The sequence below is a fragment of the Geospiza fortis genome, unplaced genomic scaffold (assembly GCF_000277835.1).
Source record: "Geospiza fortis unplaced genomic scaffold, GeoFor_1.0 scaffold11, whole genome shotgun sequence".
Classification (NCBI taxonomy): domain Eukaryota; kingdom Metazoa; phylum Chordata; class Aves; order Passeriformes; family Thraupidae; genus Geospiza; species Geospiza fortis.
In genome coordinates this window covers 15,765,761-15,788,499 of record NW_005054304.1, presented here as the reverse complement: position 1 = coordinate 15,788,499, position 22,739 = coordinate 15,765,761, and the positions used below count along the sequence as shown (strand labels likewise).

General features: G+C 37.6%; 1 protein-coding gene across 1 annotated transcript in view; it reads left to right on the top strand.

The window, feature by feature from the left end:
- BANK1 (B cell scaffold protein with ankyrin repeats 1) overlaps positions 1-22,739 on the top strand; it is a 132,571-nt gene that overhangs the window by 20,862 nt on the left and 88,970 nt on the right. Inside the window, 4 exon segments of the mRNA XM_031066471.1 lie at positions 4,557-4,622; positions 15,771-15,919; positions 17,077-17,215; positions 19,752-19,894. Coding sequence (XP_030922331.1) covers positions 4,557-4,622; positions 15,771-15,919; positions 17,077-17,215; positions 19,752-19,894 — 497 coding nt within the window.

Below are 22,739 nucleotides of genomic sequence, written 5' to 3'. Positions count from 1 at the left end.
GGTAGTTAACTTAGATCCTTAAATGTCCTCAATTTCTCCTGAAGTTGTCATCAATATTAATGATGCAAAAACAAAACAGATCTTATCTAATACAAATAATTTTGTGACACTGTTTCCAAAATGCATTGGCATTTGTATTAGGCTTTTGGTGGGGCTTCTTGGTACAGCTCAGGAGTCATAAGTATCCATTACTTTGCTTGTGGTTTTATTAGGTTTCATTTTTTAAAGCTCCACAAAAGCAACTCTTGTCACTTCCACTTCCAGATTTTTCTTCAAGCAGTGATATCCCTTTTTTCTTTTAATGCCAAAATATGACAAGAATTTACTTCTACAAAATTTGGTAGTTGAGAACAGCGCATCAAATCTATATGTATCCATTCATTATCTGCTATTTTATTAAAAAGTGAGAGGTACATAAAGTAATACAACCCAACTAGAAAATGGTACCCGTAGTCTTTGACAGCCTAGGGAAGATTCTCAAAACAATTTTGGAACTTTTACCTGAGATGGCAATATGCCATTAATTTCTGATTGCTTACCTAAAAGATATTCCATGTATCTGCAAGCAATTTTAATGACCAACAAGAGTAATGTTAAGAAAACTACTTTTGCAACTAGTAGTATGGTATATATGTGGACAAATGAGATACTAGCATAGGGAGCTTTTCTCTAATAAGTAAATGTGGGAAAAGCAGGCTGGGGGTTAAAATAGGGCTTAACTCATGCAGATGTTCAGACCATTTCAGATACTCAGGGGCTAATTTCCTTTGTGCAGACCACAGAAAAGAGGAAGCAATAATTATATTTTTATTGTAACTTTTATGGTATCTGTTTCCTGTTTCATTTCTAGTGCAGTGGCATCAATTTTATTGTGATTTGATGTAACATTGAATACTGAAGTGATGTTTCACATTTTGACTCCACTGCTTTGCTTGTTCTCCTGTAAAATCCTCTTCACATTGGTACTCAAACAGAAGTAATGAATGCCAATGGGGTTCCTTAGGCTATGAGCAAGATTTGTGCTGATGACCTAAACCCCTGATTTAAGTGGGAACTTTACCATTGGCTTCAGTGGGAAAGTGCTTCATCTAAATTTTGATGCTGACTTGGAGTCTATGAGAAAATTAAGCTAAAGTGCTTAAGCTAAAAAACCCCAAAGCTGAAGAAGAAAATTACTGGAGTTTTTGGTCTTGTTTGTTTGTGAATACTAAATACTGTGTGTGTGTGTGTGGTCTTGATTGTGAAGATTTCTCCCCTGAACATGCAAGACTAAGTAAATAGAGAAAACTTGGTGGGTGGTTCTGGCCTTGTTCACTGCCAGGAGAGGCTTCAAAAATGATATCACATGGTTGTGCTTCTGTTTACTCCTTCCCCAATGTATTTACATTCAGACAGTGCATACTACTGTTGGGGTTTTAAGGTAGTGATGTCATCTGCTTATTGTAGACCACTTCAAATGCCAATTACATTTTTAAAATTAAAATGAAAATAGTCTGTGTGACTGTATCATAAGCACAAAAGCAGAAGGGACCTTTTGTTAGTTGGTGTGTGCTGCAGTATAGCTCTCATTTCCATTTTGCCCTGACAATGAGTCTTTGAACTGCTCTGCAGGGACTGCTAAGATTACCAGAGTATTACGTCTTCCTGAGATGCTGTGCTTCTCCATTCCACTCAGGAGGGATGCCAGTACAGTGATGGGGGTTGGTAATGACTGCCAACAAAAAAACTGGTTTGTGTTACCAACTTCTTTCGTCTGACATGAGATCCTGGCTATTTTAAAGCAGAAGAGAAACTGAAGTGATTGTCTGGAGGTGGTAACCCTGAATAAGATGTTGAGACTGTCATCCCCTGTAATTTAAACTGTTTGACTTCTTTTCTGTTTCTTCTCTTTTTTCTGCAAAATTCAGAGAAGACTTGTTAGGGTTTATTTGTGGGGTTTGTGAGGTTTCTTAGCAGCTCATGTTCCAATCTATGTAGCTAGTCATGGTAACCTGTTCCCTTGGATTCTGAAGTATGTGTCATGTATGTGATGTTTTTTCCACTTATTTTTTCCAATAATTGGATGCAAATTTATTACACCCAGAAAAGTGAGTGCACTGACATCTTAAAGTTTTTAGCATCTTTTTTTAAGAATTTTTTTAACATTTTTAGCAGCATTTAGGACACACTCATTAAAATTTAACTTAACAATAGAAGTCAGATGACTAGAACATAAGCATTATTGCAACAGCATGTACTAAACATACTGCAATTTTACTTGTTTATTTAGTTTATAAATTTTTTATTTTAAAAATAAATTAATGACTTTATCATTTTTAGTCTGCTCTTTCAAGATTTGAAACAGACATCAACCAAATTTGTATTTGTTTATGGCCCAGTCATCAGTCAGTATTTAATTACTATTGTGAGACTGTTTTTCAAGCTGACCAATAGTTTAAGACTCCCTACAATTATGTTGGCAGGTAATGCTGCAAAATGGCTGTGTGAATCTGTAGTCTTATTAGTCCTTCATGTAATGTATTATTGAGTCTGACTCAGTCTTGCACTGTGCTTACCAGTCACAATTGCTGAGAAGTTATCATTGGAAGGCATCTAGAGAAGACCTCTGTAAGGGCGCCCCTGGTATATTTTTTTGCACACAACTGTTGTTATAGCAAAATTGGTACTTGTAATTTCACCATAATGTTACTTCTGTTAGATTAGTGCTATCTTCTTGGAAATGGGATAAAATAAGGGTTGTTTTGCAGTCCAGACTAAAGAAATTGTCACTTATCCTGGAAAAAATGAAGTATAACACCAATTTAATTTTATAATAGGAAAACAGAATCAGATTTTGCTCTTGGTAGGGTCTCTGTGTACTTACGTAAAAGGCTGTGAGTCCAGAACTTGGTCCTGAAAATGTTAATACAGTATCTTGTGGGGCACAGGCTGAGAGAGTTGGGCCTTGAGAAGAGACAACTGAGAAGGGACCTCCTTGATGTTTATCACTATCTGAAGGTAGAGTGTCAAGGGAATGGAGGCAGGCTCAGTGATGCCAAGTAATAGGACAAGAAGCCATGAGCAGAAACTGACGTTCCACCTAAATATGAGAAACTTCTCTACATGGGTGGCTGAACATTGGAACAGATTGCCAGAGGAGTTGTGGAGTCTCCCTCACTGGAGATGTTCAAGAGCTGTCTGGATGCAATTCTTTGCCATGTGTTTCAGGATGACCCTGCTTGAGCAGGGAGGTTTGGACCAGATGAGCCACAATGGTCCCTTCCAACCAGACCCATTCAGTGATTCTGTGTTGGATGCTGTTTGACATCTTTTGTTGCGGCATTGAGTGCCCCCTTAGCACATTTGCTGCTGACACCAAGCTGTGTGGTGCAGTTGACATGCTGGAGGGAAGGGATGCCATTTGGAGGAACCTTGACAGGACCTTGAAGTGATCCCACACAAACCTCGTCAAGGCCAGCAAGGCCAAGTGCAAGGTCCTGCAAGTGTTGGGGCAATCCCAAGCGCAAATACAATCTGAGTAGAGAATGGATTGAATGCAGCCCTGAGGACTTACAGGTGCTGGTTGATGAGAAGATAACACATGCACTTACAGCCCAGAAAGCCAACTACATCCTGTGCTGCATCCAAAGCAGTGTGGGCAACAGGGCAAGGGAGGGGATTCTGCCCCTCTGCTCTGGTGAGACCCCACCTGCAGTGCTGCATCAGCTCTGGAAGCTCCCAGCATATGAACAACATGGACAGGCTTGAGCAAGCCCAGAGGAGGCCATGAATATGCTCAGAGTACTGGAGCACCTCTCCTGCAGACCGGCTGAAAGAGCTGGCATTGTTCAGCCCAGAGCATAGAAGGTTCTGAGGATAGGACAAGGGGGAATGGTTTTGAACTAGAGGAGGGTAGGCTTAAGTTTGGTGTAAGGAAGAAGTTCCTTACAATGAGAATGGTGAGGCACTGGAATGGATTGCTCAGAGAATGTGTGGAGGCCCCATCCCTGCAAATGTTTGATGCCAGATTGGATGAGGTTTGAGCAGTCTGGTCTATTGGAAGGTGTTGCTGCCCATGACTAAGGAGTTGGAGCTAAATGTTCTTCAGGGTCTTTTCCAACCCAAACCACTCTGTGATTGTGGTACCGTCTGTAACCAGATCTATTGTATTATCAAACAAAGCACTGTCTTGTCTTCCAAACTGAAATGTCTGTATCCATTTCAGTTTCTCACTTTAATGCACATGATTCTATTTTTTCCTTACACCCAACTCCTCTCACATTGTTTGCTATATATCCCTATTCCAGGGAAATGTCTTCCTCGAGTACACTTTTCTCACCAGCTCTGGTAAATTAAAAAAAAAAAATCAGTCAAAGGGACATTTACTGAAAAAGGATAAATACAGATCTCTCTAGGCTTGTTCCTCTCTACTAGCCCTTGGATTTGTTCTAAGATTTCTTTTTCTATCTGCAGAATAATAGCTGTATCTTACATTTAAAATACATACAGGTTTTAATCTTAAAAAAAGGTGGAAATCAGTGTGATGATATCTTCTTTCTTCTTTCTTTTTTTCCTAGATAAACCATGGTATGAAAATCCTGGAGATTCTGTGTCTTACATCTATGAAGCAGTTCTTGCAGATGGTGAGTTGAATTCTCCTTGCATTTCAGAGAGTAAAACCAGTACTTTTCAGAAAATTAAATTTGTTCTCTTACATCTTGTTAGACATGAAAGGCAATAACCATCCCTACCACAACATACAGTTGTGTGGAGAAACATGCCTTGTTCTCAGACATCCACCTCCACATCAGTACTGTGAGGTGTGAAAAGGGGAGGAGATACAACAGGGTTTTTTTTTTTTTTTTCCTTTGGGTTTTTTTACTGTGATTTCAGTGTAGAAAAAAGACATGGAGACCTTTCCTTTCTTTTTCCCAGCATGAGGAGTTTTGCTTTTAAGAAAGAGTTGATTTAAATTTACATCAGTTCTACTCACATCACATTTGCAGCATCATTCACTGACAGCCAGTGGCTGGGAGATCTGCATCGCAGCTTCAGCCCCTGTTGACATTTGTCATTCTGGTTTATTTGTAGCTGTGAAAGTTTATAAAGAGTTTTAGTAGGAATTGCAGATTGGCAAAATCTTAACATGCTTTTATTAAACAGCTATATCGTATGTTTCCTGTCCTCAGTTCTTACTTAGAGAACTTTATTTCTGGGTTGACACTGATACAAAGTAATTGGCTTAATAGCACCAGCATGCTTACCAATGCAAAGACACAAGTAAGTTATTCCAGAATTCCTGGCATGGCAGTTCTGTGCTGCTGGACTCTGAGGTTAGTGGCTCTCTTTCCTATTCAATCCCCTTCCAAATTCTGATAAGGGTCAGTTTGTGAGTCTCTTGGCATCTTGGGTGTAATGGTGTGGTCTCAAGTAGAAAGCTGCTGTAAAGCTGTGCTGGTTTATCCCTAGAGACCCATTGTCAAGGTTTCTATGGATGTCTCTTTTGGCCCTGTGTTGGATGTGCCATGGGTCAGTGCACTGAAGTGTCTTGGTATGAAGGAGGCTTTCTGGCTTATCATCCACGTGCCAAATAAGTTGACCCCACCATTTCTCTCATTCATCACTGTTATGTCCAAAAATGAGACAGTAGAATAGGGAATGGTTAGAGAAAACAGAGTCACAAGAAAAGAAAGGACTGAGAGGGGCCTCCGAGCTACTTCTGTTTTCTTATGGCTGTTTGAGGAGCAGCTTTAAGTCCAAGTTTACTGTCAGCTGAATAGTTCCGATTGAAATAAAGTGATTTGGGGACTTTCCAGCAAAGAAAGTTGTGCATTAAAAGCAAAAGTTTCACTTGAAATCTTTGCAGAAGTTCCCTGAACAGTGGATCTCAGTCAGCTTTTGGCAGTCATCCTGAAAGCACTGATTGTCTGCAGCCTTTGCTGGTTAATGATGTCTAGTTATTGCTAAGAGAACCAAAGGGATGATCCATTGTTGTGATGAGTGAAATAGCCAGTTAGAAATGAGGGATTCCCAGTAAGGCATCCTGTATGCGAGGTTATGGCTGACTCCCAGAGAAGTATAAGAAAATGCATGGCAACATTCCTTCTGTAGGGATGCAACAGGGAACAGTTACCTGATACCATTGCAGAGCTTTGGAGGGAAAAGTAGCCCAACAAGTGGAATGATTGGCATTTCTGAGATTCAGTGCATCAGTCAAAGCCAAGAAAGATAAGATGGCAGCTGCAAATTAGCCAGTATTTGTGCCCTCCAGAATGTAGGGTAAACAGACAGGGTTTGACTTTGGAAGAATTGTGAAAAAGTGTTTCCAGGGACTGTCTCTTCTCTATGCTTCTGCCTAATAAGAAAGTGTATGAAGTGCTAAATTGAATGAAACACACAGAACAGAAGTGTGAGGAGAAATTATAAGTGAGGAAAGGGTTTTTGCCAGAACCCTATGAATTCCCAAAAGAATGGTTCTTTAAGTTAGGTCTGCAGTGGATAGTGGCTTGCTGAAAGCTGAAGTTTGTTTTGTAGATACAAGCATCATACAAAAGAAAGGATAACCTGAAAGAAGATGGAATTTTAGCTTGAACTGGAATGAAAGTTGAACAGAAGTATAAATCTAAATGAGGAATCTAAAGCAACAGGGGTGGAAAGAACAGTGAGTAGATGATAGGACATATTAAAAACAAGATCACTAAAAAAATATTCCTATATTCATTAAAACAAAGATAGGGAATGAGCAAGGCGCTAACAATCAATAAGAAGTGATTGACTAAAGTGAATTGGGCATGGCCTTGAGGAAAAAGGTCAGACAGTACATTGGAAAATGGAAAAACAATATGATCACTGAAATCCTTGGGGGAAATATGACCTACAAGCAGATGTGAAAACAATTGATTTGCTGCTGAGTGAGGGAAAAGATCCAGTTGTGGAATGCTAATGACCATAATATGAATATATGAGGACTCAGTCCTGTAGGTGATAACAGAATAAATCAGCTCTTCAGCCATTCACAAATGTTTTTATGTGTTTTCTTTATTTTTGATTTCTGTATGAGAAAAGAGCACTTGTTACAATTACTACAGAGCCATATTTTGAGACTGTACCTTGTGGTTCCTCAGGAAATTTTCTGTTCCCCAAAGAATCATTATTTATAATTTGTACTAAGGTAGAAAAATGAAACAACTGTACTAGGATCTGGGAATACAGCCTTGTCACCACAATATAAAATATGAATGCATGATTGTGGAACTACAAAGTAGAGATAAACTCAGATTTAGGTACCCATTAGGTGATGCTCAGCTTCTGAAAAGGCTCCTCCCCTTCTGTGAAGCAGCTTTGTCTTTTTTAACATTTACCACTAAATGTTAAATTTAGCACTAATTAACTGAAGCAATTAGGAATGGGCAAGTGGAGCACAAAAGGTAATTTTAAAGGGTCTGCCTATTAAGTTTAACAGCAGACATGTTTTGGTCCTGCTCAGAGGTCTCAGCAAGGTAAGATGTATGTGCATACATTTGTATCTGTATCCTTTACCAAACTAAGCTGACAACAGGCCAGCATTTTTTAACAAAACAAATGGCATCCCCTCTGCAGATAAAGAGCTCCTAGAGTACCTCTGCTATGCTATTCTTTTCCTATAATGCTATCTAAAATCCTATTTTAATAAAATGTATCTGTTCTGTTAGATTAGAGGACATTGTCTTAAAAAATTAAGACCTCAGATTACCTTCTGATTCATAACTCTAACAAAAAGGAAATAATCAGGAGTTAGAAAACAAGCATGGTTTTCAGATGTCTAAAAATATCACTCTTGTGTTCCCAGGAAAGTGGTGTACCTTTTAGCCCACTTTAAGGGTCAATAGCTATTTCAAACTGAAGATGAGAGTAAATTTCAAAGCAGCCTGTCCTCAGTGACTCAGTCCTGCTGACAACTCTTTTTTTTTTCTTTCTTTAATACCAAACATGTCTGGAGTGAGTCTTTCTGCTGACAGCAGCTGTGGTAGCATGGCACAGGAGACATGTGGTCTCTTAGACAAATCCCATGTAATTTAGAGCTGTACAGATCAAGAACAGCATCATAAATTTAATCCAGACATTGATAAGAGCCCTGTGCAGGTATTGAAGCTCTGCTGTCATTCTGAGACTAAAACACCCTCTTTGGTAAATTACCTGCTGCAGTCCAAGCTAGCTTCTGTTACCTGATTGATTTAAGGGATGCTGTAACATGGAGTATATTGTTTTGTGTCAGTATACATTCTGATATTATTAATGACATGTCTGAGCAGGTTGAAGGCTGAGAATGCCTTGTACCAGTGCCTCTCCCTCCAGCCTCTCCCACTGCAGTTCTGAAAGGACTTTAGTTATGTTAAACTTCACGACTTTCCATCCATGTTCTTTTTTTATTATTTTAAAGAATAGTCTTCATAAAGAGAACAGCTTCAAACATGGCCATGAGAAAGTTTGGCTACTCAGTCCTTGAGAGTGATACCTGTAAAAACTTAAACCCCTTTTCAGCTTGAATGTTGTGCCTCCCTGAAGTATGTTTTGATTCTCAGACCCTCCTCTCTGTGTCCTTTTATATGTGTGTATTTCTAAAGGTAGCAGTGTGCCACTTCTGTGTCCAAGCACAGAGTGCAGCTTGAGCCAGGCCAGTTATGGAAGAATTGAATTGGAGATTTGAGGTAAAGGAGGCAGTTGGCAGCTGCAGCTGGCCCCTTTGCAATAATAAGTAATTTGCAGGACGATTTTATCAGACTAACAAGTTTTGGGGATTTTACAACCCTGGATGCCTCTGCTATCAGTGGTACTTAAAGTCAGTAGCAGGAGGATAGCCTGTCTCAGTTGCAGCAGCACATCTCATTATGGGCAATGTTTAGTGCTGTATAATCCTTCACTGAAACAGAGCTGAGAGGGGTGTGCGCTAATAGCACAGAGAAATGGAACAAAACCACCCAAGTGTTCTTACTGTGGTAGAACTCCAGTAACTCTGAAGTGGATGGAAGAACTCTATAATAAATCATTAGGCTTCAATAACTGAACTTCTGGTACACACAGAGGGACAGACTTCAGTTTACTTCTCTTTGGAGAAGTATGCAGACTCCAGAAACTGGAAATAACAGGCTTAGGCTTCATCAACAACTCTGCTCAGCACCCAAATGACCTCAGGCAGCTAGTTATTTCCAAACTAATCAGTATGCCTAATAGAAACTTTTTGGGACAGTCTTGCTATGTGTCAGATCATCAGAGTAGTCATGTTCCTAGTGCTGCTGGTGAAGCTGAAAGTCATGCATTTCATTGCAGAAAAAAATAATAGAATGAATTGATATGCAGTAAAAGATAACATCAGTCCCAAGGAGCATCTAAATATATCCATCCTAGCTAAAGCACTGACAAAATCAAACATGTCTTCCAAATCATAGGCCAGTTAGAACTAGTTCATTGTTATAACTTTAGATTGCTTCTGAATACAGAGTTACAATCATATGAAAGTATATATGAAAAGAAATGCCTACATTTTCATGCAAGTTATTTCTTAAAGATTACTGATAAACTCATGCTAAATTGCCTTTTGCAGTTTGGGGAATTATTTGAGGGCAGAATCTTTTGTTTTTACTATCAGATCCCAAAAGACTACACATAATAAGACTTTCATATTCTGTTTAGATGCATTCATGATGACTCCATTAGGCTACAGTTATATCAAAGTGATAAATTGTTGTGTACAAAAACATACGTAATGATAAAAGACTAGATGAACATGTACCTCCACAGCAAATCAGTCTTTGCCTGCGTGTGTATAGTAACTCAGAAAATAATAGATGTGGGGGCTTTCAGGGATTGCTGTTACGGGAGAGAAATGTTAATGAACACTACAGCACCATTGGTTGCTAAGATGACATAAACACCAACTTTATATATAATATTCAGAAAAGGAAAAACTGTTCTTGATAGCTTTTAAAGGAGCTGTCAGTTTGATACTTATTTGCAAGAAAAGTTGTACACCATAGATACAGTAATAGAAATATTTTGGAGATGTGGGCGAAGTAGGCCAACTTACAGAAAGCTACTGTTTTTGACAGAAGAACTCAACCATGCAGGAGAAACTGGGGCTGAGAATGCTTTTGAGAAAAACAAAAATAACTGTCAGTGTATTTGCAAAAGATAGTACTCTCAACATAGAAGCATTATTTAAAGTTTGTTCACTAATAAATATATTTATCATGGTTTGGAATTTATTCATCATAGAAAACAAAGAAATTAAGAATGAAGTCAGACATTTTTGTGTTTGAGTATGTATTAATAATTTTCTGTGATTTTTGTAAACCTTTTCATTCCTAAGCCTTCTCTCACCACTGTAAAAGAAAACTTCAGCAGAGCAGAAAAGGGGACTTGCTTTGAAATAATATCTTAGAGAGTGCTTATGGTAAAAATGAGTAAATCCCACATTTATGCAAGGAACACAGTCCCACTGAAAGAAGCCCAGTGTGGTGTATGTTTTCTGCCTCCCGTTTCTCACAGCTTTTCTCGGGTAATTTATAGAGCAATTTGTGCAGTTAGAGGCTCCCTTTCAATCCCACTCTGCTGCACTCTCTGCTGAGCTCATACAGCATTTTCAGATACCCACACTTTAACGGGATTATCTTTCATAAATGTCTATGATAAACTTGTGGCAAATTGCAAGAAGAACATGATGTGCATATGTCTTTTTTCCTGTTTTTTCCCCCACATTACAGGCGGTTACTTCATTTTTTTCTGTATGGTTCTTCTTTAATCCGTATTTCTGCTGGGCACTCACAGAACCATTTGACTTCAGGCTTCTGAATTGCAGGGAAGTCACTTATACATGGCAACCTTTTCAGTTATAGCTCACAGAACCCAGTGGCACCACCTCTGCCTTTACCACGTTATGCTGTAGTGTGCACCTACCATACTACACAGGATGTCTCCTGCACTTAAAGGATCTGCTGTAATCCTCTTTTTTAAAAATCTTTGACACTGGAACACCCTGACTTTTCTTTCAGGTGGCAAGGTGGCCACAAGTGCTAGATGAACTTCCCGTTCCTTGTCATCTGCCTAACTTGATTTACCTATATTTCTCATTCTCTTGTACGATGTGTGATCTAGGGCTAATTGAGGACCTCTTTTGTATTGCAGTTTCGAGTTCTTCAGCTGGCATTGCTTTAGCAAAACTTGATGAAGAGCTAAAATTTGTACAGCTAGCAGGCATTTTGCTTTTGTGAAACCAGCCTAATTTTGTCGGAGAGATTCATTTCATGGGTAGCCTTAGAAAACATATAAATCTTTCATAAGTTTGTTTTCTGCTATTTTTAATGCCCTAAATCTGTCACATACATTGTTGACTCAAAACATGTAGCAACTACCCAGTAATCAAAGACAGAGAACACTTCTAATTCTCATGTAGGCTGCAGTAAGGATAACTAAAGAGTGTATTTGAAAGGTTAGAATTTGGGAGTGAGGGAGAAGTTAGATGTGGTAGGAGAGTTGCTTAGAAGCTATGGTGAAGCATTAGTTGTTGAATATACAGGAGACTTGAGATGCATTATAAGAATTTCTTAGTTTATGTGTATAGGAATACAATTTCAAAGTCATTCATGAATCTAGTTCAAAATGTTCAATTGAAAGTAATAATGTGTTTCAAAGGGTCTTATGTAAAAGATACCAAGTTGATGTTTTGGAGTTACATGAATTAGGAAAGAACACTGAAGTGAAATTGAAAACATCTGTGCTGTCCCCAACTAAGTTACAGTAAATGTGTGTTATATTTTAGTATTTAAAATTAATGTAAATGTAAGATCAGTCCTTTCATTGTGGCCATCAGCAGCAGATATTTGTCAAAAGTAAGCAAACAAAAGTAATCTGATTAAAATTAAGCATTGCCCTCTATACTTGATGATAATTCCCAGTAGTTCTGCCCTGTTTACTCAAGGGAAGATTGTAAATGATTTTTCCTTTCTTTTTAGCTTTTGGCTCATAGTGTTGTCTGTGCATCATTGGATATAGTTAATAATTTCTTATACTTTGATCCTACAAGAAAGGGTCTGGTTTTATTTATAAATTATTTTAATTGTTACTGCTACACTTTAGAAACCTCACTAATAGGTCACCATTATATAAAACATTGAAAGAATGAGTTCACCAAGCAACAAATACCCTTTAACAAATCCTCTCTCTTACATAGTCCAGCATAATATTGATGTTCCTTTTATTTTTGAGATCATCTTCACCCTCAGTTATAAGTTCTTATTTTTTCTGAAAGCCTCAGGAATTAGTGGAGCTCCTTAGCCATTGCTTTCAGGTTAAAAACAAGAGTGTAATGAGGGAAAATAATGAAGATGTCCAAAATTGAAATGTTCAAAAACTTGAGCATCTGGCAACACCTTCTGCCTACATAAAACAAATATTGTCTATCATTGCTCCATTTGGCTTACTACAGTCTCATTATTGTTGTATTAATACCTTTATGAGCTACTTTGTTTCAGTTAATGCCAACAAGCCAAGGCTTGCTTAATCTCTGGTGTATTGCTTCTTCAGCATTGACAAATAACTTTTCACGTGGTTGTTTCATGTTCCACGTTTTGGGACAGATTGTGTGCAACTGCTTGTGGGAATTTGAGGGCTGGAGATGGTGGTTCCAAACTTTGGTGGCTGTATTGCAGTGATCCTATAGATCCCTGTGGTTCTTGGACTATTGTACGTGGTTCATTGATTGTAAGGTAGACCTTACATTTAGTGAAAGAGGTCTTGCTTGATGGTTTTTAGCCAATAAATTGATAGCCACTTTCAAGTCAGCAGGGTAATCCTAATCGTCTTAAATATCCAAGTCTTTGATGTAAGAGCCATGTTTATTGGTTGTCTATTATTGGGATAGCTGTGCTATCACAGTAGTGACTGGGTTGAAGTTCTGATATTGCATTTAGATATCACTAGGCATACAAAAAATATTAAAATGCAGTCATTAACAGGGGAAAGAATGTTATCCTAATTTAAACCAACTTATTAGCAATAGGATTAATGTTCTCAGTAGATGAATTATTGGCATTAAAAGGTGAAAGTGACTGCTATCATCTTTGATAAGTAGAGTGCAGACTGTAGAAATAAAATTGTCATGAACTTTACATAGATTAGAATGCATCTACGCGATCCTTGAAGAACAATCACTGACAGATGGCTGACATCTGAGAATCCAGTGCCTTACAGAGTTGTTATTCATTCCTTTCATTTTGTCAATCTGATAGTGGAATGTTTCTTGTCTCTGTGAGACTCTTTTGCCTAAAGTGGCAGAAAAAATTCAGAAGCAGCATGTACCTCATATGAGTTATCTTCTGAAGTGGATTCTGTGTATGTAAGATTTATGAGTAACTTAAAATGTGAATACATTCCCAAAATATGTGCTGTGGGCGTACATCATCACAGGATCATAATCAAAGGAAGGTTTGGGGTGGACAGGACCTTAAAGACCATCTAGTCCCAATCCCCTGGCCATAAACATTGACACCTTTTACCAGACCAGGTTGCTCAAAGCCCATCCAACCTGGCCTTGAACACTGTGTGGCATGGGGCATCCACAACTTCTCTGGGCAACCTGTGCTGGTGTCTCACCACTCTCACTGTAAGGTATTTCTTCCTAATACATCTACTCTAAGCCCACCCTCTTTGAGTTTGAAGCTATTCCCCCTTGTCCTCTCCCTACATGCCCTTATAAAAAGTCCCTCTCCATGTTTTCTGTAGGCCCTGTTTAGGTACTGTAAGGCTGCTGCAAAATATCATAACTGTTTTCCTCAGCAAGAGTTTTGGGCTTCATTTTTCTAAAGGGCAGTGCTAAATAAAGTCTAGTTTTCACAGTGATAATCAGAGAAATTATTGCACTTGTATTCTGAACTGGATTAGTTAAACTTCATTGAACTGTGTGTGGGTTCTCATTCAGAAACAGAATAGCCTTTGTTCAGTGTAGCTTATTTAATTTTTCAAGTAAATTAAAGCAAATAGAATTAATGCTACTTTAGTAAAGTACATCTACATGTAGGTTCAGTGTAATTTTAACAACTTATGCTGAATTCACAGCTTTAATTCAGAATTATTTTGTGTTAAAGGCATGGGAATATAAGCAGGAGTAGGATGGGCAGTTTTTACTAGCTAGTGATGGTCATTGAACCTGCTTAGATTAGATGTTGAGGGAAACTTCAGCTTCTTAAAGGAACTATGGACATTTGACTTCCCTCCTTCCCTCCCTCCTTCCTTCTACAATTAAAACATATCCCTGGATAAAAAAGATTCTACAATAGGATGCCATGGCATAGCTGCACGTAGCAGACACATTTATTATAGTGGTGCTTTGTTAAATCCACGCCTTAAGGAAGGCAAGATTGGTAAGGCAAGGAAACATTCTGTATCAGATGAACTGGTGCATATAGGGGAAGTAAAGGCAAGCGAGAATTGAGAAAGCTAACTCTAGATTGCCAGCACTGTCGCTGTCTGGAAAGGTTTCTGTGCCACTTGGGAGCACTGTATGGTATGTGTACCTCAGTTACTTGGGCACCTTTTCAAAGAAATGAGAAATGGCTGTGGTACTTCTTTGAGCAAAGCCAAATTGCTGCTGTTCTGCATTCTGCCCATCACTAATTTATTTTAATATTCTGTATCCATTTAAGAGGAAAATATGTACGTCAAAAGTTCTTTGTATCCTTGAATGTAACTGAGTGTGAGTCTTTCATAACTTACAAGTAATACAAGACAGTGTGGATGTCTCTCAGGATATTGTCTCACCAGCCAGTCTAGATTTTTTAACTCTGGACTGCGTGAAATGATATCAATAACCTAATGAGATGACTGCAGTATACTGACTAATCCTCTGTGATCAAGAGCTGCTGCAGTCCTTTGAGATGGGTGGCAGGAGTGTTTCACACAGGGTAATAGAGTGTCTGGAAAGGAGGAGTAATGATACAGCTGAGGCATAGTAGCTAAAGGATACCTTTGCTAAAACCCAGGCTTTGTCAGAGCTCTGCGGATGTGGTTAGTTGGCAGCTCTTTTTCATGACTAAAATTCTGCAATGTGGTGAAGGATTCACTGTATTCACTAAAGGCTCTTGGACCTTTTCTGGTACAGCCAAACTGAAAAGAAACTGATTGTAAGCTACCTTTATAACTGGCATAGCATTTCCAAGCACAGATTATCCTATTTAAAAAATATATGGCTTCCACCCATCATTTTTTCCATTAAGGCAGGCAAAGGCCATGGAATCTGTACTAAAGAAATCTGTGCCTACTGTCATAGTACCATGTTACAGGTATCACTGCCCTCACGTAAATAATTCCACTAGACAAGTGGATTGACGTTGTAAACATATAGCATGTGCTTATTTACATATAAAGAAAGGAAGAGTGGTAAAAATCCTGTTTTATTCTAGTGTATGAGCATTCTGAGATGACAGAACTGGGTGATCTCCTGACTTTGCTGTTCACAACTATTTGTGAATAGACTATCAGTCTAAAGGCTATGTCCCTTTTTGTTTTAGGAAGACAAAGCATATGTGCAGAGCCTGTTCATGTAAATCAAGGCTTCAGGATCAAAACTTCAGAGGCAAGCTCTTTATCAAAGGAGGACATCTCATTACATTTACATTAAGGGAATTTTGCCAGGCTTTCATGTGATGTCCTTAATGTGACTCCAAGTCCCATATGAGTAATACATTGGAAACCACATCACTGCCATGTTTTGTTGGTTTAGGATTATTAACAATGTTCTTGTTTCACATTATTTATTTCAGATCACCAGACTATCTCTGATATTGACTTGTCAGATGTCAGGGGAGCATCAGAAGAAATAGACCTCACTTTTAAAACAGAGGTACTTTCTGAAAGATTAGAAAGTGATGAGCAGTCAATATTGGTGCTTCCAAGAAGAATATCATGTGAGGTAAGACTTCTGGATTCCAAAATCTTTGGGACAACAGTCAGTGTTCTTCCCCTCCTCTTGCTGCAATCTAATTCATACTGTATCTGCTATTTTTCCAAAATTGTCAAGGGACCAAAATGAGAGTGCACCTAGACTGCCGTGGGATTTATTTTGCCTTTGTGTTGCATCCATGCTGTAGTCAAAAGATTTGGAAGTAAAGTCATTTGGAGACAGTTCTATTAGTTATTTTGCAGCTTGAGTATTACTGTCATGTGGGCCTTATACTTCAGAGGGAGCAAATAATCAGGCACTTCTTGAGAGATGTGGGATTTGTCCTGGCAAGAATCCAGGATGGGTGTATGTATACGTGCATATGTGCCCATACCATGAATCACACAGGACTTGTGTCAGCACAGACCTAGTTTGAGTTTAAATTAAATCAGAAATATTTATATGTGTCTGCATGCATATGCAGTGGACATAAATGTTCATATGTGCTTTTAATCAGAGTGGCTGTGAGGAACATGTGACAGCATAAACAGAGGAAGTAAAACATCCAGCACTGCATCCCTTCATATGAGTGGCCGCAGTCAAATATGGAGGTTGCAGTGTACATAGAATGTTATAGATTTTGTTTGCTGTCTGTCTTTTAAAGATGATTTGCACACATTATTTCATTGTTGAGATCAGTTCTAAGGGAGTGACTGCCTCTGGTTCAGGAAGCAGTAGAGGGCTATTGTCTCATGTCACTTGCTGCTTCTATCTACTGTCACCTTACTGGAAGAGGTTAAGTGGGTCTTAAAAATTTTAGGTTCATGCATTCTTTTTAAGATAGATGTCATTCTTCTAGACTATAGAGGGGCCTTAGAAAATGTAACAATTCACCTACATATGCATTTAAAATACTGTTTTAAAATATTCTTGTGTAAGCTGAATTTAAAATCCTACATTAAATTTAAATCCTATGTTCTTATGTCTTTCATGTAAGAAAGGAAACACAAAAGGAAAGCTCATGAAATACTAAAGGAAGCAGTGAGATACCATCATATTTTGGTAGTACGATTTTTTTACATTAAGCTGTTGGTGAAGGAAAGTTCTTTCAATACACTTTCAGTATAATGTTACACTTCCAATATAATTTTCTGAAGGACTAATGGGAACATATTTTAATTTTGTAGAACCCTGGTGAAATATTCATTCTGTTGAAAGAGGAAATAGATGAAGAAACTCTAGAAATTGAATTCATAACAGATAATCAACAAATTAGAATGCAGACAGCCTCTTGGAACAAAAAGGTCAAATATGTGAAAGCCCTAGGTAAGAAAAATATTCTTTACCTTTAAGAAAAACTAAAAAGTTTCAACTCCCTTCTCTTTTTCTAATAAGTAGTTTCCCTTTCTGCTATTTAGTGGGTGTTTCCTGTAAATGAGTTTTGCACACATAACTTCTAATAATGTAGAGAAGCAAGGCCTTGCAATTTATGGGAACCTAGGTTCTATTATGTTGGTTTTCCGTGGTTAAATGGCAGGTGGCAGTCTTAAAATATCATTGATTAGTTACAGATTAACATTCTCCAAAATTACTGCCATAAAATGCAAACCTAATATTCTTTTCTTATTACTCTGTTACTAAATGTGTCATTTTATATTTAATGCAGTAAATCTGGTTGTTCTCCTCTCCATAATTCTTAGTGATGCAGGAAATAGTTTCTTTTTGCTGTTCACATTCACGTAATTTCTCTGTATCACTCATCTTTGCTAGTTCCTAATGGTTTTTTCTATTGCTCCATCCATAACTAGTTGATAACAATTTCTCTTAGAAGATCTGTGTAGATTTAAGGGGCCCACCTATCCCCATTCTTGATGTGAGTTAAGAGTTAAGACATTTTTCACCTATGTATTCAGAGTATAGTTTGCTATTGAGCTGCATGCTGTGAATTGCCAGAGGAACTTACATAATATTTTATTATAAAATTTTTGCAATATAACCTTAGATAGGAGGAAATACTACAATAATGGGCTACAATTTTCCACTGTGGCTTCTTGGAGCTATGTTTTGGTAATTCTGTGACTTGATGATTTCTGTGGCTTGGTCCTGGTGAGACTGCACCAGTCAAATGCTGTGTCCAGTTCTGGGCCCCACACTTTGAGAAAAACACTGAAGTGCTGGATTGTGTCCAGAGAAGGATAATGGAGCTGGGGAAGGATCTAGAGAGTAACTCACATGAAGAATGGCTTAAGGAGCTGGTGTTGTTCAGCCTGGAGAAAAGGCTGATGACTCTCAAAACCTACCTGGATGGAGTCTGTGCCAGGTGGGCTTTGATCTCTTCTCCCAGGCAGTCAGTGACAGGGCAAGATGACATGGCCTCATGCTGTGCCAGAGGAGGTCCAGTTTGGACATCAGAAGGAATTTCTTCACAGAAATACTTGTTAAACATTGAAACGGGCTGCCCAAGGAGGTGGAGCAGTCACATCCCTGGAGGTGTTTGAGAAATGACTGCATGTGGCACATGTGCCATGGTCTTGTTAACAGGTTGGTGGTCCATCAGAAGGTGAACTCAATGATCTTGGAGGTCTTTTCCAACCTAACTGATTCTGAGATTTTTATCCTGATCACTGTCCAGAGATGATGGCCACATATGGGCTGAGAGTTCTTTATCCTTGTGATGGTGCAGAGAGTTTGTTTTTAGAAACCTGACTGGAAAGTTTGTAACAAGCACGGAACTTCCATCTGCAGCTGGATTTCAGAGAACAAAAGCTGCACTCTTCTTGCACAGATCTTAAAAGAGTCTTCCAATTTTTTTTTTGTGAGAACATTGTTGATCACAAAAAGGTTTCTGTAGTAGTTGAAGAACTAAAATGCAAAAAGTTAATGAAATATGAAAAAATTGTCAGAGAGCTGTAGCTAAGTTTAATTATGTTTCATATATCATTTGTGTTTGATGTTTATTCTGTTTTAAAACCTGTAAAAGTGGAAATTTGGAAATATCCTTGTTTAGGTTCATCCAATTTGATGTTATGGGAGAAATGCTGTGCTTTGTTGGTTTTTTGTTTGGTTTTTTTTTTTTTTTAAGCCCACTTTTGGGTAGTTTCCATTTAAGTGATTTAATGTGATGTACTATTAGTCTAGCTTCTCTGGCCCTATTCCTCTTCTCCGTTTTCAGAATTGCGCCTTTTTTCATTGTTTTTTTTGGCAGAGTTAGTATTTTAAGAAGACTATGCTAGTATGTTCCAGCAGAATGCCTGGCACAACAAGCACTAATGGGTTGGGAAATGTGCTCATAAAGTAGGCTTGTGCTGTGCACACAGAGCAAATCATGCCTAAGTAACAGACTACAAGTGCCTCTCTCCTTGGCTTTTGCAAGGTAAACAACTGGAATGGATTAATTATACTGCAATTTCTGCAGCCTAGCTCAAGTACAATTTTGAGAACCTTGACTGCAATTAAGAAAAATGTTTCCTAAGATGAATAACAATTGCTCTATTTGTGATAAATGCACTTTTCCTTAACAGGTATGCATAAGGGACCTGATTATAGGTCATCAGTCTATCAAAGGGCAGTTGGAAATTTTAAGCATTCTGTTTTCATCTCCTTTCTAATGTGAAGCAATATAATGCCTTTGCTTTATAGAGATTTAAAGATATCTATTTTCTTTTGTCAGCTTTCTGATGTTAGACTGCAAGACTTGAATAAAAAAACTGACTACACTGAATCACCTGTGAAATGGAAATGCAGTCAGTTCATCAACTCTGTTTTTCTGTGATATTCTCTGGTTTTTTACTCATTGCCTGAGATTTCTTGTCTGGGACTGTAAAATTTTTTCAGCTGGTGCTCTGATTTGTTCTTTCATAAGATTTTCCTGCTGGCCCTGTATATGTAAATGTCTACTGTGGGGGAGTCATTAAGAGGACAGCACAGATTGAATACTATACTGCACTAGAGGAAATTGAACCCATTTTAAAGAAAGTGGCTGACCCAATAGCTTTCACTTGTCAGGTAAGTTGACTTCTCAAATTTTAATTAAAGAAAATAGACTGTAAGTGACTTAATGAATTAAGCGATAGTATGCAATCTTTTGATTGCACAGTAATTCGTAATGGCTCAGTAGCAGGCTCAGGATTAAGAAACCTGCCTCTGAGATGTCAGGTTATAAGCAAGTCAGGCAAGAGAAAACAAATTTTACATGTTCTTTTTTTTGTTTAGAGAGTGATGTAAACAAACATTCTTTGCGCAGTATATGCCCAATGAGCAGCATGCTGCACTCCAAAGGTTGAAAATAAGAACAAATATTAGTGAAGTCCCTATCCATTTAAAGTGTTATTTTTTGTATGTTCTGAAACCAATAGAAGCAAGTAATCTTAAACCACATTGGGAGGGTTGTTTTTCAATCACCATCAAACCAAATTTTTCTGGCATAGCTTGTATGGGAAGCAGTAGGTTGCTGTTCATGTAGAGTCCATTTACAGCTGCTGAATTCTCATTCATGTGATTTGCTGGTTGCCATGCAGATTCTTTGCGTATATTTAGAAAAAATCAGGTTTTGAGCTGTGTTTCAGATCAGCACAGCAGACTGCAGTGCTCTGCAGCATGTTCTTTCCCAGTGGCACATAAGAAATAACAGGAAAAGAAAGCATATATTAAGAAAGCACAGAATCTCAAGTGTCATTTGTTGAATGGTGGGTAGCCCAAGCAGACCTTGCACGATGTCTATATTATAATTGCAAAGCCAGAACAAAAATAATAGATTGTTTTTCCACTGCAGACAATCTCATTTTCCTGTGACAAATATACCTTATCCACCACCTAAGGCATTACGCTCATAACAAAAGGATTAATAAAATATGATGGATTGCATTATTAGTGTTCTATTAAGGATGAGGCTAGGCTCCTTCCAAGTACAAGTTACTTCTGTTCTAGAAAAAGAGGCTGTTGCACAAGAAAAATAGTGCAACTCAAAGAACAAATGTGTTCTTAAATTCTTTATGGTATCCATCATTTTTTTAGCCTGTATTTTGAAGTATATCTAAGTAAGCCTCTAACAGGTTTCATTTAAACCTGTATGCATAAGAAGTATGCCATAATGATTTAAAATTTATCATTAACATGGTAACCTAGATACCTGCAACACACAATATATTTCCACAGTTATTTGTGTTATTCAGGTGTTTGACCCTTTGTTTAACCAGCATGACTGATATTTATTAAAGTACATGCAATTCAAATCATATTCAAATGCAAAAATAATTCTGTGCAGAGCAGTAGTGTTATGAAGTATGTTTAACATTTTCTCACCTTTACTCCTCTGAATAATAAGCAAGGGTTTAAATGAGGTGACAATGCTATATGCTGTTATTTTTGTTTTAGTAACTGAAAAACTAATGTTGAAAGAATTTTTTTAATTGGGTAAGCTCTACAGTCAACACAATGTCATGTGTTTTGACATGTCAACACAATGTCTGTGGCAAAGTATTCTGATGGTAATTCCTCTGTAAGTATTCCTCTGTGTCCCATTTAATTGTACCTGCTGGACCTCAGAGTGCAGTACAGTAACTACGTAGGTAGCTAAAATTTTTCTGCAAACTTCTAAAATGAGCTCCTGATTTAATGTCAACAAGCTACATCATAAAGATGCAATTTACAGAACATAATTTAACTTAATCTTTAAAATATGTTCACAAAAGGAAAACAAAACAGACTTGATACTAATTAGAATTCCCATCAAGTAGCAGCAGTAGTAGTAACTTCTGTTTAACCAGGATAATTAAAACCTTTGAGACTATCCACTTGTTTGCAAAAGTATCCTGGGGCAACAGTCATTTATCTATGCAAAGTAACAATCAAACACAATGGAAAACAAATCTGATAGAAAATAGAAAAGGTTACAGCAATTATTGATCAAAGCAATATGACTCTGTGATTCAAGGGAAAGTTCAAGATTTTCACAAATACCTGCAATCTGAGAAGTATCTCCATATTAAAATTCTGTGGTGAAAGCAAATGACTTCATTAGTTCATACCAAAGACACAGTGCTTGGGTAAAATGCTTCCATTATTTTCTCTATTGCTTGCCAACCTTTCCTGCTCCTTTGAAATGCTCCACTTTGTCCCCCAATAAAGCCAAAGAAACAAAACCCAACAGCTATTGGGTTACAGCTATCCATTCCTTTTAGTGATGGTCAGATGAATTCGTGCATCTTAGTGGGAGACTATCAAAATATGGTACTGCTGCGTTTATGCATCTGGTTTTTGCAAGAAATTAAAGATTTGCATTAGCTAAGGTTTAGATTAAACATAATCTAAGATTTTTACAAATCATGGTTTTGTATAAAGTTCTTTGCTACATCTGATAGATTGTAATTTTGAGTTCAAATTTTTTCTGAATTTAAAAAGCATTTACCAACATCAGCAAGACATTTTAAACAACCAAATAAATATTTAAAATGTAATTGAATAAATAATTAAATTAGTTTCTTTGCATGAGTTTTGAAGTAAAAAAACCTGAAATGTTGAAGTAGGAAAAGTTGGGATCATAATAACTGAATCATAATGCTGAATGGATTTGCTATGAGAATGTAGGAGGGTGAAAGTTGGCTAAAGATCATTATTTTTGGTTCTCTCACTTTCACAATTCTGCATTCAAGAAACTCTCTTTATGTTCTTACAGTAACCTGATATACAGAATGATATTAAGGTTTTTATAATTCATAATTAAACTTTTTTATATTTCATGTTTTACTTTACATCAGCTAATCATTTCAGCATTCTGCTGGATTTATATGCTGTATTGATTTTTCTCTCAGACTTTCTACCAAATGGAAATATTGATTCAATTATTTAGTGT